We start from the raw sequence: 17179 nt of genomic DNA, 5'->3' as shown, positions 1-17179 counted from the left end.
GTAGGTCAGCGATACTTTGAGGAAGAAGTCACATCGACTGTGATGTCGACGCTACCTGCCTGGGCAGCCCAGTGTGACTGAGTCACTCCTGACTAGAAGGAAGCACTGGATTGCAGACCTGGGGCAGCGCATTTGCTGAATGTATGAGCCCAAACCACCCCCATCTCAGATAGCTGTGTGAGCCTGGGGTCCCCCTGCTCACCCCTAGAAATTCTAATCTGGCTTCACCCAGGACAGGGACCCCTAATGGAATCTCGAACGTCTTTATCAAAAGAGAAAATAGCTTATCCTAAGACATGAGAATCACAAATAAGGCAGGAGCTTGGTGTGCCCCTCCAGCACACCTCTCCAGTGTCCAGGTTCCCAGCGGGCCTTCCCATGAGGCTGGGCCTAGGCTTTCCCCATGTTCAGAGAAACAAACACTCAGAGAGGTGCAGTGACCTGAAGACTCACAGCAAGCAGGGGGTTGAGTGACCACTGTGCTGTGGAGGGGCAGGGCTCACCTGGTACGTGGTTGGTCCCACACACATTGGTTAGTCCCGAATGTTCTGTATTAACACAGAAGGGTGGGTGGGACCAAGGTGGGGAAGCTGCCTAGGAAGCTAGTCACCAAGGATAGGACCAGTTTATCTAAACCATGTTCCTGGGCAGTCTGCAAGGTACATATATATACCCTCTGAGGGTTAAGTTTATTTGGAATCCAGAGTGAGTGGTGCTGGGGCCACTTGGCTGGTTGGCAGCTGAGGCCCAGGGCTGGACTGACAGGTCTCCATGATAGGCTCAGGATGCCCCAAATGGGAGGCCAGCCCTTGGACTCTGGTCACCCAGCTCTGAGTCTGGGCACAGGGTGGAGCCAGCTGGCTGGGAAGCAGAGTTCTGGCTCCAGGAAGGGCAGGTGGAGAAGGTGAGGACAGTTCTCCCTGGGTGGGTCAGGGTCCAGAAAAACAGACTTGCTCAAAGCTCTGAGGGTTTATAGGGTTAAATTTTATAGAATCTAAATTAAGGTAATATTTGGTAGTATTTCAGTAAATATTTACAACAGTACACTGTATGTTATTAAATATCATAAAAATATAGTAAAATTATAAGGATATGTAACATGAAGAGAAAACTTCTAACACTACATCTAAATGGGGGTAGGGGGCGCCCTCTCTGCCGTGGCTGATGACACGCGCTGTGGCCCGGGATCTGGCACCACAGGCCTCGCAGGAACTGGGGTGAGTTGCTCCGATGCTGCAGGTGGTTCTTCTGCCTCTTGAAGTTCAGTGAAAGCTGGGCCTGGATCCGGCTCTGGCTCTGGAGAGGCCACTAGGGTGGCGTTGCTGCTTGAGGGTTTTCCTGAGGTTGCTCTGGAGCTGGTTCTGTAGATGCAAGAAGAGGACATGTTACCACCCTCACTGCCTTTTGTGTGCCTTCCAAAGGCACACTCACCCACACCACCCCCAGAGGCCTCCTCCTCCTCCTGTCTCGGCCTCAGTGGGCTCAGGTGCTCCCGCTGTGAATGGAGGCACTGGGCCTGCTTTGGCAGGTGGGAGACTGGGAAGTTGAGCTCTAGGAAAGCATCATCAGGCTGGGAAATTCTGGCGGTGCTGGTCCAGCCCGATGCCCAGGATGCAGGAGATGGCCCTGGGGAGAGAGATTAGTTGAAAGCAGTCTGAGGCCTGGCCTTTCCTTCCATGCGGCCCTTCCAGATCACCATTCAGAGAGCCTGGGGTCCTGTGCCTGCTGCTCCTGCCCATCCAGAAGCCAGACCTACTCCTTGTCCACCTTCAACCTGGCAGTCCTGGCAGAGAGTGCGTAGTAACCCAATAGGGGCTGGCAGAAAGCCCTCCTAACTGAGAGTCTGGATCAATGAGGGAACTACCTGTCCCCTTCTTCAGGGGAACCTGACATGCTCTCTCAGTGCCCCAGTCCATCTCCCATACCTTCCCACCGAAATGTCAACTCCATGAGGACAGGGAGGGTGGTGTCCACTCTGTTCATGTCCACTCACTAGCACACAGTAGGTGCTCCAGGAATAGCTGACCAATGAGCAAACAAATGAATTCTGTCTCTGTCCTTGGCTTCCCAGGGCCTTCCTATCACCTCAAACTTTGGCTCCTGCACCTACATGCTGCATAACTCTCTAGCTCCCCTGTGAGGTTCTTTGCCTCCCACTGAAGCTCAACTCCCTCAGGGCTGGGTACACTTGGCAAGCTGGCCCTGAGGAGGTTCTACCACATTAGTGAGCATGATCCCTGATTAGGGGTGCAGGCAGACTTGGATTAGGATGGGACGGCTATGAATTTTCTGAGAGGCTGACTCTGCCCTTGGGCTCCCACTGCTCTCCCACACCACCCAAATCCACATGCACAGCTCTCTGACTCTTGTCCTTTTTCTATGAGGAGCCCTCAGACCTCTGTCCTCTTGCAGAAATCCCACCATGTGTGGCATCCAGGGTTCTGCCAGAACCTTGAATTCACAGTCCCCATACTCCCCTCAGGGCTCTGACCCAAAAGCGACTCACGTTTTCTGCTGGAACACAGGTTCACCTTCCTCTTCACAATACGGGAAGATGCAGCCACAGGGAGAGGAGGCGCGGAGGATGTCACATCGGCTGTCCTGTGGACACTCCCAGCCTGTGCAGCCTAGTGTGACTGAGTTGCTCCCGACTAGAGGGAAGCTCTACCGTACAGGCTTGTGGTTTGCTCTGTGCACTGGATTATGGTCAGTGCCTACAGATGTGTCTGTACCTGGAAGACTCTGATATATTGGATGAATGAATGAGCCCAAACCAGCCCCATCACAGATAGTTGGGTGACCCTGGCCCCCACTGCTCACCCCTGGGGTTTCTGCTCTGGCTGCAACCAGGACAGGGACCCATAACAGAACCTCCAGTCACTTTATGACATGAGACAAGAGCTTAGCCCTGGGCCCCGAAAGAATCACATATGAGGAAGAGAAAGGAACAATTAGCACAACCACAGCCCCTGCTGCAGACCTATCCCCTGTCCAGGCACCCAGAGAAAGCTTTAGGGGAACACCCTACAGTTCCCAACAAAAACCTATGATGTTGCTCCTTGATTCACCTCATGTTCTTAGAAACAAACACTCAGAGGGATGCAGTGATCTGAGAGTTCACAGCCAGCAAGGGGCCAAATGACCACTGTGCTGTGGAGGGGCAGGTTGCTCACCTTGTAAATAGTTGGTACAACCGTTGGGTGGCAGCAAATGGTCTTTGATAACCTGAAGAGGTAGGGACGAAGGTGGGTCGCTGCCCAGCGAGGAGGGCACTGGTTTGTCCAGCCCGTGTGCCTGTGTGATCTGCACCATACAGCTCTTTTTATTTCGCCCTGTGAGACCGGAGTTCATTGGGAACCATAAGTGGATGGTGCTGGGGCCACTTGGTTGGTTGGCAGCTGGCGTCCAAGGCTGGGCTGGCTGGCCTCCGTGTTGTGCTGCAGATACTCCAATGGGAGCCCAGCCCTTTGCCTCTGTCCGCCCAGCTCTGAGTCTGGACACAAGCTGGTGCCAGCTCCCAGGGCTAAGCTGAGCCCTGGTTCCCAGGAAGGGCAGGTCTCCAAGGCCAGAACCCTTCTCACTGACAGTGCTGGGGGTCCTGAGGCCAAAACACACCTTCCATGATGCTCCATCTCATCTATGATGTCCTGACCTCCCACCTGCCGGAGTGTTCTGGTTATTGAACAGACCATTTGGGGGTCCCAGTGAGGGCAACCCCCTTAGGTTCCAGGCTGTGAGCGCATTCAAACTCAAAACAGTTTCTCTGTGTTTCCACGGTCTGTGTCTATAGTTAACTGAACTGTTGACAGAAAAGCAGCTGGGTCCTCCTGGGCTTGGCCCAGGCAGGGTGAAGGGCAGGGGGAGGGGCGGGGCTAGAAGGTGGAATTGTTGTGTTCGAAGATGCAGACGGGGATGTGCTTGACGTGGGAGGACCACTGGGCTGCCAGCTGGAAGAACGTCACGTCGTTCCACTCCTCGCTGTCAATGAGGACCCGCTGCCTGTGCTCCTGGTTCTGGGCAGAGCAGACCAAGCGGCCAATGCCCTGGATGCACTGGCTTTTGGACTCCAAGTCTGTGCCCTTGTCTTTCTTGGACAAAGACATCACCTTCTTTTTCTTCTCCTCGGTGGTCACAGTCATGGACATTGTGAGCGCGGCTGCAGCCTCGCCGCTGCTGGGCAGCCTGCTGACCTGGAGAGACCGGAAGGTGCCCCGGAGTGTGTTTTTGGTGGCAGGCAGGTCTCCCTTCTCCTCGTTCCTCTTCCTGTTGGTGGGCTGGGCTGCCTCCCAGTAATCCACCTGCAACTCCATCAGCTCAGCACCCACACTCTGGCCGGGGGAGGACGGGCCCCCTCTCACTGAGGACAAGGAAATTAGCTTGTGTGTGGCCTCCCTGGCGGTGGACAGAAGCACATTGGAGCATGAGGGGACCGCTTCAGCTGAGTCTCCTGAAGTGGCTGAAATTGGCTCCACTCTTCCAACTTTCACTGCCCACACAAAGGGGATGAAATTCTGTGAGGACAACTCGTCCAGGCTCTTCGGCTTAGAGATGAGCATGGCCTCTGCGATGGGCAGCTGGAGGACACAGTTGGCCCCTGTGAGGTACTCTCTGATTTTCAACACAATGTTCTGCACAGCATCCTGGGCCTCCAGGTGGAAGAAGAGTTCCCACCAGGCCAGGTCCCGTAGGAGTTTGTGGTAGCGGCAATCCACGGAGCCCAGGTACCTGGCCAAGGGGTGGGAACCCAGTGGGATGACCAGGAATCGCATGGAGTCCAGCCAGTCCGGGGCCTTGTGGGACAGCTGCTCCACAAAGACCCGCAGCACGGTGCTGAAGTACTGCTGGTCCCCCGCCACCGCGATCTTCACTGGCATTGTGGCCTCGGTATTGCAGTTGCGGTATCTTTGTATCCAGGAGATGATGGAGCTGAAGGCCTCCTGGACATCCGCCATGGAGCCGGTGCACACGACGGGCAGCGTGTGCTGCTGCAGGACGTCCGACAGGGACTGCCCCTGCCTGTCGGAGGTGTTGATGAGGATGATGTTCTTGGGCAGATAGTCGTTGGAGATGAGGCTGTGGTTCAGTTGGTCGAACACAGTCTTCCTGGGGTCCTGCAGTTGGCTCTGTGGGACTGGACAGCGCTCCTTGACCAGGCTGTTGGCCGACTCATTCAGGGACCTGCTCCAGCCCCGGCGGGCGGGCTGCTTCCCCTTGGAGCTGGTGGAAGGGATGACCAGAGACTCGGTCTTGGTGGTGCGCCTCTTAGTGAGCATGTCCTGGCCAGAGGTCCCTGCCTCCGGGCTGTCCTCAGGCTGTGCCGGCTGGGGCCCAGGGTTGGGCACCCTGTGGGCCACCCACTCGGAGTCACTGTCGCTTGACAGGCTTTCACAGTATAATCTGGGCCTGTGGGTCCTGAGGACTCTGTCGTCCTCCTCCATATCTGGGCTGGACAGGCTTTCAGAATATGTCATGGGCTCAGGCATGGGAGGGGTTGGGAGGCGGTCATCATCCTCCATGTCTGAGCCACTGTCGCTTGGGCACACCACGCTCTCAAACAGAAAGGCCAGGTCCTTGTCCACATCAGGGACTTGCTCCTCAGACTCCTGCTCCGAGTCCAGGACCTCCACCGTCATTTGGTACCTGCCCAGCCACTCTGCGACTCTCTGCTGGTAGTTCTGTTGCCTGATGGTGGATCTCCTCCTTCCTATCGGGTTCTCCAGGTCCAAGTCATCCTCGTCCAGGTCATGCCTGTGGGCAGCATTATAGCTGACCTTCAGCTCAGAGAAGACGATCTCAGACTCTCTCTCAGAGAAGTTATCGGTGGCCTCCGCCCTGGTGCCGGCCGGCATGGCGTTGTCCAGATGGTCGACAGTCTGGCTCGATAGGGACAAGATCCAGCTCTTGACCACCTCGGCAGTGCCTGGGGTACTGTAGCCCATCAAATCAGAGACATTGCCACTGAACAGCTTACCGCTTGGGCCCTGGGTCTTCATGGGCATGTTTGCCGGCCGAGGAGGCTCCTTCTGCCTCCGGGCACTGTGTAAGCTCCTCGTCTCCGTCTGCCAGCTGGAGTGTTCCAGACCATCAAAGTATTGTCTGGTCTTGGGCTTGGTGTTGCTGAGGATGCTGCTTTCGTCCTCTATGTCTGGGACACTGTTGCTGGGATTCTCAAGGATGTCAGAGAGAAGGTCCAGGTCCTCCTCCACCTCAGGGACATGCTCTGTAGGGGCCTGATCCGAGTCCAGGACCTCTTCTGACATGTTGGACCTGGGAAGCAGTGCCATGACTTTCTGCTTCAAGTTTTGTTGCAGGCATCGCTGCTGCTTCTTGGGCTGCTCCAGGTCAAAGTCAGCTTCTTCCAGGTCCTGCCTGTGTGTGAGATTGTAGCTGGCGTCCAGCTCAGTGAAGCTTTCAGATTTCCCCTCCATGTATCTATCCATGGACTTGGCCTTGGGGCTGCCCTGCATGCTGCCATCCTCGTCGTCGATGGGCTGACTGGACAGGGAGGAGATCCAGATCTCAGCCACCGTGATGGAGGACCCCTGGATCCTGCTGCTGAGGCTCAGCACCCGGCCACCCTCAGGTGGTCGCTGTATCAACTCAGCCATGTGGATGGCACCTGTGGCCAGTGTCTTGTAGCCCAGGATTGTCTGTTTGTTATTGCACTTCCTCTGCTGCAGCATGATCTGCAGCTTGTTGCCTCCTCTCTTGAGGAAGTGGGGGTACTCCAGGGAGAAGGTCAGTGCCAGGTCAGTCTCCACTGGTCCGCTGCTGGGCAGCACAATCTCCTGGGATCTCAAGATGCCCTTGGAGCCCTGCATCTGCACTGCTATCACCATGGAGATGAGCTCCTTCTCCAGCTCCTTCAAGACCACCAGCTTTTTTAAAGTGAAGCTGCACAATCTGGGCACGCTGCTAGGTCTGGAGCAGTCCACCTCCCAGGTAGAGAAGAAAGTCATGGGCACTGGCGTGTTGGGCACAGTGGGCGAGCGGGCCAGGCCCGCAGGTGGCGAGGAAGCTGCAGCTGCTTCCAGGGAACAGGTACTTGATGGTTTCTCCCCCTGTGGTGGGACAGAGGAGGGACATGATTGGTGGCAAGAGGTGGGGCACAAGTGATTGAAGGAGAGAGTAAATGACAAATAGTCACACGCTCATCTGTGACTAGCACAGGTAAGGCCTGCATGGTGGCCTTTCAAACTCAGAGACCTAAATTAACCACAGAGTTAGCCTGAAATTAAAACTTGTTACCTAAACGCAGTTTATGGTGTGTAGTCATGTGCTAGACCAGTATCTTACCTGACAAAGGTCAATCTTTACCTTAACTGAGCCTGTCGGTTGTCTTTTGGCATCTGTGATAACATACCTTTGGAATGTTAAAGGAATTTCCCTTTTTCTCGCCACCTAGGAGCACAGGCACTGCTCTGTGCTCTGCAGAGACCACAAAGCTGCTCATTGCTATTGAGTTCATTACTAACTATCCTGTGAGCACCTGTATAAGAGAGGTATGTGTCTCTCATTTTACTTTTTATCTAATCCCAGAGATTTCCCTGCTTTGCTTTCTCCTGCCTCCCTAAGCAATGGATTTCATGTGACCCACATACATCTCCACTTTTGATTGTATGTGTAAAAGCAGGTGCAATACTGCCATTCTTGGAGCACTACCTCAACACAATGAGATTTTGTTTTCCGGCCACTGTTGACAGTTGGGCTCCAATAAACTCCCAAAAATTCTGCACAGGGTTGAATGCTGCCTCCATGGATATTTACTTGGCTTACTAAGGCAGGATTCCAATGGTCACACAGGACCGCCCTGCAGACACAGACCCGGTCTAGGATCCAGCAAAGGGCCCGTTGGGCCACCAGTTCCCTGCCAGTCAGGTGAATTTGGCTAAATTGTCTCTTGAATCCAGAACCTTCCTTTGCTTGTGATAGAGGGTTCGACTTTAGTTAAGCTGTATTTTTAAATCCCCAAGGTGGAACTAAGGTTAAGCGTTGACAGAATCAAGGCTAAGGAGAGACAAGAGGAAACATGGGTGGCTGGTTTTTGACTCTGGGTTTTCATTTGGATTTGCTTTCTGAGAGTCTGAGCAAAAAACCTTCACTGTGTAAGTGAGAACTGAAATTGTTCAGCTCCGAAGGGACACATCCTCCTTCTGACCTGAATCTTGGCTGTTCTTAAGCAATTAAGAATCTTTGTGGAGGTGTCAGAGGTCATTCCTCACGCCAAGCAGGAGCCCCATAGGGAAATTCCAACTCAACTGTAATTCACCTGACTGGCTCCTCCGGGGAGAGCCCATAAGGTCTGGTCCAGCAGCGTTCCTAGCCCTTCCTGTGGTTTTTATTTTTATTTATTTATTTATCCTCACTCGAGTATATTTTCCCCATGGGTTTAGAGAGAGAGGAAGGGAGGGGAAGATACAGAGAGAGAGAATGAGAGAGACATAGATTGGTTGCCTCCCCCAGGCGCTCCAGTAAGGGCCAGGGATCAAGCTGCTACCAAGGTACATGCCCTTCACCTTGAATCAAACCCAGGACCTCTCAGGGCCTGCATTCTACCCATGGAGCCAAACTGGCTAGAGGCCTTCAGGTTGCTTTAGAAAATTTGGAGAGAAGGTGAGGCACATAAGAGGGGGATGAGCATAATGGAGCTCAACCCAGAGCAGCACACTTCCACCCACTCCATAACATCCCTAGAAAACTTGCTCAGATTCTGCAAATATAAAATAACAACAATAACAATAAAAACAAACACACCTATAATTAACATGGGAAGTTGTGCCTGCAGGGCTGGGACCTCCCAGACCCCAGCCCTCATTAACCCCTGATAGGAAGCCTTTTCTTGCAAGTGCTTCACAGAAATGGGAAGAGTTAACTTGAAACAATCAACTGAAAAATGGCCAAGATAAATTAATTTTTTGCAGGAAAAAAAGAAAACTAGCAATATGCTGGCCCCAAAATGAAAATGATTGAATAGGAAGCATATCTCGATTAGGAAATTAGAAGCTTCTAAGGAGAAACGCAGAAAATTCTTTTAAAAAATAAATTAATGAGAAATTGTAGAGACTATCTCTGAATTCTCCTGAAGTGAATAAATGCTAACACCCCATTCTCCCCTTCTGTAGCACGTCCACTACATCTTTTGCTCTCTGAGCTTCCTTGTCCAGACGTGTTCTTTCCCTTCCCTTCTTCCTTCCCCTTCTGTCTCCTCCACTACCCCTCCCTACTGACTTAAGGAAAATGAGAATAGGAATTCTACCAGCTCCCTTTGGAGAAGAGCTGCTCTCAGCCAGAAAGGAGTCAGCAATTGTTCTCCATTTTCTCTATGGCCCTGATAGGCTCACAGAGAAATTTAACTGTTAGAATATGTAATCCTGGCTATTGTAACCTATTGCAATTAATATACTCCTGGTTTCTGGGAGCAAAAGGAAGAGAATTACTAAATAAGGTTGTAAGAAAACTCCTATAGAGAAGTCTGCCCACTTTAGGGATATAGGAAACTGAAATAGGATTTAGAAAAAGTAAACAAACAAAAGAAGCATAGGGTTGCTCCAAGGGTGTTTCCCCTTCTCACTGTTAGTTTGGGAGAACTTGAAATTATCTTAAAAAGGGAAGCCACTAAGGCTCCTGTAGATACTGACGGTATCTTATTTTTCTTAACAGCACTCACTAATTGCTTTCTCCATCAGACTAAACCTTCTGTACAAAATGTCTGTTTTTTAATCAAAACCTGTTTCCTTTCAACTAGGGGTTGTTATGGATATATATATATATATATATATATATATATATATATATATATATATAGTTTGCTAATCAAATCTTTCCCAATTCACCTGATAGTTAAGGTTTTTTTTTCTTTTATATGAAATCAGTGATGCCTACATATGCTTTTCCCAGAATAGTTATATATTTAGAATAAATGAACCAGATACTGAACCAAAAGGGAAAGTAATGATTTTAAAGGAACCTTCCAGGAGGAAACTAACCTTGAGACTGACCGAAGGTTTGGTAATCATCTTTTCTTTATTAGTATCTTCCACGAGAGCCTGAGAGATGGCTTAAAAGGGTACCCTCCCTACTCAGAATGTCTCCAGACAGCTCACAGACATGCAGACATGTCTCTAACACTGGGCTTGCTCATATGTTTCTCTATAGATGCAGAACAAGCCCACAGTGACTTGAGAGTCCTTTTATGGAGTACATATTCACCAAATGGGAGAAACCTGACCCTGAGTCCCCCAAGAAAGAAGCCAATCTTCTTTTGTTACACCACCTACCTGGTCCCAATATAAAGTGTGTAATAGAGAGGTTTGGCACCATTAATTTTAAGACTATCATGCAGCTAGAACCTGTTTTTCATTCCCAAGGGAGATGGACAGAGGTTTCATATACCTGAAAGCCTTTATACCTCTCAGAGGTGTGTGCTTTCTGGAAGCTAGAAAAATGGTCCCAAATAGAAGGAAACATTCAAAAAATGGGCGAATGAATTTGTCAGTCCCTTGCCAACATTTGGGTGTCAACCCAGTCCCTGGGGTATTGAAAATGACTATCCTTGTTTTACGAATGAAGTTTTCAAGGGGCCACAGGTTTGCCTGCAGAAGCAATTCAAGGCCCACCAAATCCTTTTACCTTCCCCAAACCACCCCCCTAATTCATTTCAGAAACTTATAGATAACTCGAGGCCCAGTGCACAACATTCGTGCACTGGGGATGGGGGGGGTCCCCTTAGATAGGCCTGCACCCTTTAGCAGTCTGGGAGTCCTCAGGGGCTGTCCAACTCATGGCTTAGGCCCCCTCCTCGCCTCCCTCCTCCCTGCCCCCCAGTGCACTGACCACAAGGGGGCAGCTCCAGCATTGAGAGTCTGCCCCCTCATGGTCAGTGTGCATCATAGTGACTGTTCTGCCATTAGGTCAATTTGCATATTACCCTTTTATTATATAGGATTGGCTTCATGCAACCAAAGTCCCAGAACCTTTGAAGTGAAAATACCTGAGTTCATTTTTTAAAATAAAACTACAAATCTCTGGAAGGTATGTCTGATCCCAATAGAAAAAAAATACCTCATCCACCTACACAAATCACTTTAGCTTATTTCAACTATTTCTTTCTAACTTAGTAAATTTTAATGAAAGTTATTGAATAACTAGATATTTTGAAATAACATGAAATACTGAAACATTTATTGCAAGACAAGTTAACCTGCTTTGGGGTTTTTTAATACAGAAGGTTTATAAAATGGATTTGCAGCTGTTGATATAATGACTTGTGTTTTGTTGAAGATGTGTTTCTTGGAAGTGAGAGTGTGATTAAAATATGTTCATCAACGTCCATCTAAGGAATGCTGGTTGTTCACTTTTGTGGTTATCATTGGGGAAATTAAGGCTCCTAAGTGTTAAAAGTTCCAGTTAAGTTGGAGAAATTATATAGTTGTGATAATGAAAGGCTTGAGGTATGGAGAGTCATATTTGAAGAAAAAGGACAAATGTAATTTAAGGTCCCAGGTTCGATTCCGGTCAAGGGCATGTACCTTGGTTGCAGGCACATCCCCAGTGGGAGGTGTGCAGGAGGCAGCTGATCGATGTTTCTCTCTCATCGATGTTTCTAACTCTCTATCTCTCTCCCTTCCTCTCTGTGAAAAATCAATAAAATATATTTTAAAAAAAAAGGCTTGAGGTATGGAAAGTCATATTTGAAGGAAAAGGAGAAATGTAAGTTTCTGTAAGGAGAGTTATTTCTGAATGGGTAAGAAGGTTTGTGAAAGTTGAGAAAAGGTTTGTAAAAGGGGGTACAAGCTATAAAATTTTGTGAAAGTTTTAACTTTATAAAAAAATTCTTGCATTTTCTCTGTAAAAATTAGTAATTCAAATTATGTGTATGGTCTGTATGTGATGTGTTCATCTATGTGATATGTATGGTGAATTTTCAGCCTCCAGATGGCATTACTAGCATATAGTCTTTTATTGGCCTAAAAAGATTAAATACTTTGTAAATTAAGGCGAATTCTGGAGTCTGGACAAAATATTTAATATTAAAACTGTTTCTAAGTGTGATTAATGTCTTTTAGAGTTATTACCATAAGTCTGTGTTTGCTTTACTTCGATTTACAAAACGTCCAGGCTGTAAGCTTTTGTGTATGTATATTTGCAACCTTCACAAAGTTTCCAGTTTAAGAGACTTTTTAAACCAGCGGTTCTCAACCTGTGGGTCGCGACCCCTTTAGCAGTTGAATGACCCTTTCACAGGGGTCGCCTAAGACCATCCTGCATATCAGATATTTACAGTATGATTCATAACAGTAGCAACATTACAGTTATGAAGTAGCAATGAAAATCATTTTATGGTTGGGTCACAACATGAGGAACTGTGTTTAAAGGGCCAGAAGGTTGAGAACCACTGTAATTTAAACAAAAGAATGACTTTGAGTTAATTCCAATGGGCCCTGGAATACTTCAAGGATTTATTCTGTATCCTTATTGAAGGAATGTTTTTAAACTAAATTAGGCCTATTTTATATGTTTGAAATTACATGGGAAGCTTAGCTAAATTTAAAAAATAAAAATGGCTGATCTATTTGTGTGCATATGCTTTTATTACAATGGATGTTCTAGAGATTTCAACCTGCTGTATGAGGGACCCACCAAGATTCAAAGAAAAGGTCAAATAGGAAGCTCTCAGGGGTAACAGTTCACTTGTGAGCGACACCAGTCCAGCCAAGAGGGATGGTTCCCTGTGAGGGCGTCTGGCAGTGGGACTCCAGATATTTGCGGCACAAACATGGGAAGTTTATGAATTATTTCCAGTGCTCAATACAGGAAGCCATGCACAATGTTTTAAAATCTTCCATATTATTTGTTCTTCTATAATTGAAATTATGTATTGAATCTAAATATACATGTACTTATATATATATATATTATATTATTCTCTCTCATTTTACAATAATTATTATTTTCCAAAAATTACTGTCTTAAAATGTTAAAGCTTACTAAACAAGCAAAGTTTTTTTTATCAATTGCATTATAATCAAATCTATAATCATGCCACTTTGTTTTGTCATTCATAGAAAGTTATTCTTTTACTCTACTGCATTTTCAAATATGTTACATCTTTAGAAAAATCCATGAAAAGAACTCTGACTTATTCCAGATTAAGGTTTCTAAGCAGGTCACATTTTTGAACTGAATGAAGAAGTATAGAACTCAAGGAATAACTGAATTTATGAAAATACTGGCAAATAATCAGGATAAACAAATAAATGGGTATTGGACTAAATGAAGTGAAGATGATTACTGTTGTTAGGACTCTTTAAAATACTGCTGATTTTTAAAATTTTTTCTTTTCAAAATATAAGGAAAACTAGAAGCAGACATTCTACATTACTATCAATGACTCACTAGGTTATAGGAAATGATAAATTAGTGACATTCATATCACAGTACTCCCAAGAGGCAAAGACTTCAAAGACCAAAACTCACAACCAGGAGATTTTTGTTTATTGAAACACATTATTTAAAGACTCTCTCCAACGTGTTAAAAAGGACCTTACCTTATCAGAGGCCTAACCACAGATGGACATCTGTCTCTGACACTGGCCTCCATCCACCATGGACATTGAAGACTTTTCAAGAATGAGAAACCACTGGCCATGGGGGCCGACAGCTTCCCCAAGAAGTCAGCAAGGCCTGGATGCTCACAAATTACTGCTGCTCAAACCTTGTTCTTACATCACTTCATTGTTATTGATTAAATGTACATCAGATGATTTTATATAGTTATTGCCCTCCTTATGGTTTCCTAATGAAAATAATAACTATCTCCCCAGGCCCCTCCCTTATTAAATATGAAAAGTTGAATTTGGATACTTGCTACTTTTTCCCACGTACTAGACAATGACATTCTGATGATCAGTTATGATAACGAAAGAGTAGAGAGTCTTAATTCATCTGGCCAAACATAGCATAAGTACAAGAGACAGTGGATGAAGAAGGAAAACATATGATTAGCTTAATAAACAATTATGATAATACATGGAAAGTGATTTTTGGTTGGTTGGGAATCCCTCAGTCTAGCAGTAGACATTTTTTATTCCTAAACGGTGTTACTGCTTTAATGCTGTTGCTTTTGTTCCTTGTATGTAAATGTTATACTAGATGCAAAATACCAAAACTTAAGACAAGCAGCAAGAGAACTCTGCACATGGTAGCTCAAAATATAAAATTGATACAGAATATTTTTTAACAAGGACATGTAGGATGATCTCATGGCCTCCCATTCTCCTGCCTTTTTATTTTGAATAATAATTCAACCTTTAATGCCATTTAAGGTTATAGTCCTGCCTCATCCCCCATGGTCCATTGTTTAGCAAGACAAAATACTAACACTGATCATCAATGCATAATTTGTATTAATTTATGAACAAAAGGCATATGTATGGACGAAAAAAGGGGCCCCATGCTAACCTGACTAGCACAGGGAAGTCCTGCGTGGAGGCCTTGCAAACTCAGAGACTTTAAGTAACTACAAAGGATGGTCTGAAATTAAACACTAACTGAAAGGAGCTCATGGTGGGTAGTCATGTCCTAGTCTGGCATCTTCCCTGACAAAAGTCAATCTTTACTGTAACTGGGCCTGTGTACGGCCTTTTTGCATCTCTGATAACACACCTTTAAATTATCAAAGGAATTTTCCTTATTTTGGACAACACAAGCACAGGCACCGCTCTGTGCTCTATGGAGACCACAAATCCCCTCATTGTTATTGAGTTCATTGTTGACTTGAAACTATCCTACGTCTACCATTGTAAAAGAAGTATGTGCCTATCATTTTACCGTTTATCCAATCACAGAACTTTCCCCACTTTGCTTTCACCTCTCTCCCTAATCTATCGCCCATGGATTTCATGGAACCCACATAAGTCTGCACTTTGCTTGTAACTTATAAAAGAAGATGCAAAATTGTCATTCTCCGGAGCATTCTCTCAAACCATTGAGATTTTGCTCTCCCGCAATTGTTGACACTTTGGTTCAAAAAAAACCCACACAATACTTTTTCACAGCTCTGAAAGTTTTTCACATGGATAAGAGAAAAGGTTCTTGGCAGGAAAAGTAGAATTTCAGGTGAGGAATAGGACACACATTAGTATCTTAGGTCATTTTCTTAGCAGAGGACGGACAGCACATGCTTGTAATAACAGTGTCACCCCTGTGGTTTCTGACAGAACATCCCAATGTAAAATGAGACACAGAGGCTTTTCCTGAAGTGGAGGATCTGGATATTAGGACATGTGGTATGTCCACAGTGGCACCGTTGTCGTGGCAACAGAAGGTTATAAAATCCAGGTCCCACAGCAGTGAAGAGATGGATCGCCAGCCCTGATAACAGCTCCCCCTCTTGGTATGTTGTGCAGCCCAGGGAGACCCTAGCTCCTGATCTGCAGGAGACGGGGACACAGATTCCTTTGAAAACTGAATGCTAGGAGGGATCTCAGGGGAGTAGCAGGGATCCTTCTGGAACCCAGGTCCCGTTGACTCCTGGGGTTCTGGAGTTTGGGTTCACTGGGCCCCTACACTCACCCTGAGGTCATGCTGCATACTTGTGGGTGTATCAGGTATCTGTGCCTCCTGCAGGGGCATGGAGTTGAGGACCCCATCTGTCGGCTCCGGTCCAGTCTCCTGTGCAGAGCTCTGTAAATACAGTTCCCAGTCACCAAGGCAAAGCCTCAGAGCCCTGTTTTTGTAGGTTCTCTGTCACATGCACACTGTGTGATCTGCTGAGACCTCCACTGGAGGAAAAGGCGGCACAGTCTGAGGGCTAGGACTCCCATTGGCACAGATAAGGGACCCCTCTGGAAGCCCATCTCCACCTGCCTGCCCTGCCCTGGGTGTGATCACAGCAGGACCTCTAGGTGATCCACTGCCCTGAAATCTGCTCCTGCCCCAGGGTTCTCCCTTCAGGTCCCTCTTCCCACCACGTGAAGGGGAGGGATGTGGGCTGCACAGGGATGGCCCACAGAGGAGGCTGGCCTGGTGTAAAGGGTCTGACCCAGGCCACCTTCTCTTACCTGAGGGGATCTTCTTGAAAACGGCCAGAGATGTCGGGCACGCGTGTTGAACCGTCTACAGAATCTGGAACAACTCTCCCTGCAGGGTCTCCGGGAACCAGAGCCCCGATAACTGGGAACACAACAAGAGAACATGTTGAACTGTCAACTGTCTCTTGCCAAGTGAGTGGCGGTTGGGCAGTTGCTAGAAAGTGGGTGCCTGGTTACGGGGGTTCCGAGTTCTATTAGGAAGTGACCTCACTTCCTGGGATTGCCTCCCCGACTCCCCTCACCTAAGAACAGCTATAGATAGTGCTGTGGGCTGCTGACTGCTCACCCACCTTCTCCATGGAACACCAACAGTGAACACAGTGACACCAACACACCCTCTCCACAGGCCCCTAGAAGGTCTGGGTGCATTCAGGGTCTGAGAGTTGAGGAGACAGACCTGGGTTCAGATTCAACCCCTCATTCTTACCTCTTCTTGATCCTGGATAATTCATTGTTCCTGTTAGGGCCTGTCTCTCCTGCCTGCACAATGGATTATTGCAGCATGTGCTTCTTAGCGATGTTCAGGCTCATGTGGGTAGTAGCTATAAAGTAGGAGGAGAAATATCACTTATCAGTAGTGCCTCCAACCTCCTTTCTCTTCCTATTGTCACCTGTTTCTGCTTTTCTTCTAATCCCAGCCAAAGTCATTAGATCTAGAGTGAGTGTGTGTGTGTGTGTGTGTGTGTGTGTGTGTATCCCAGAAGTAAGCACCCTCTTGGTCCCCGGATACTGAGGAATAAGCAATCTGTCAGGATTTGTAAATTTGGAGACCAACTCTGTAGGAGAGTGTGGAGCCTTGGCCTGGTGCCTGAACATTCCTGAACTCTGGACTCTGAATGTCGTGGACATTGGTACATGGGGCAGCATCTGCCGCTCTACTGAGGTCAGTTTCCCAATTTTCCACTGAGGTTGGGTTCAGAACTGCGTACTAGGAAGCCTGAGCTCAGAAGACAGGGCCCAGCTCCCTCCACCTGGGGGGGTTGTGGACAGAGGTGCACAGCTGTGGGTTCCAAAGCTGAGCTCCGTTTCAATACTGAGGAAATGACCATCTTGCCTGGTGAGATACATATATTCTAGCTGGAAGGAAA

At 47.6% G+C, this 17179-nt stretch overlaps 1 protein-coding gene across 1 annotated transcript; it reads right to left on the bottom strand.

The window, feature by feature from the left end:
* Positions 1 to 3872: 3872 nt before the first annotated feature.
* Positions 3873 to 6968, bottom strand: LOC102421456 (phosphofurin acidic cluster sorting protein 2-like). Its single transcript, XM_014449371.2, has 2 exons — positions 5907 to 6968; positions 3873 to 5321 (listed from the first exon to the last, which is right to left on the bottom strand). The coding sequence occupies exons 1-2, from the start codon at positions 6957 to 6959 to the stop codon at positions 3873 to 3875; spliced, it is 2502 nt and encodes an 833-aa protein (XP_014304857.1). The 5' UTR covers positions 6960 to 6968.
* Between the last annotated feature and the right edge of the window lie 10211 nt (positions 6969 to 17179).

The sequence above is a fragment of the Myotis lucifugus genome, unplaced genomic scaffold (genome assembly GCF_000147115.1).
Source record: "Myotis lucifugus unplaced genomic scaffold, Myoluc2.0 scaffold_1158, whole genome shotgun sequence".
Classification (NCBI taxonomy): Eukaryota; Metazoa; Chordata; class Mammalia; order Chiroptera; family Vespertilionidae; genus Myotis; species Myotis lucifugus.
The sequence above is the reverse complement of the archived record's forward strand: the minus strand, read 5'-3'. Positions and strand labels throughout refer to the sequence as shown.

What these genes read in the sequence shown, in the direction of transcription:
- LOC102421456 (XM_014449371.2), bottom strand. Translation starts at nt 6,959, where the DNA reads ATGACTTTCTTCTCTACCTGGGAGGTGGACTGCTCCAGACCTAGCAGC. An exon ending in CCCCAGGCACTGCCGAGGTG is followed by an intron (nt 5,322 to 5,906) that starts GTCAAGAGCTGG and finishes CCTGGGCCCCAG; the next exon opens with CCGGCACAGCCTGAGGACAG.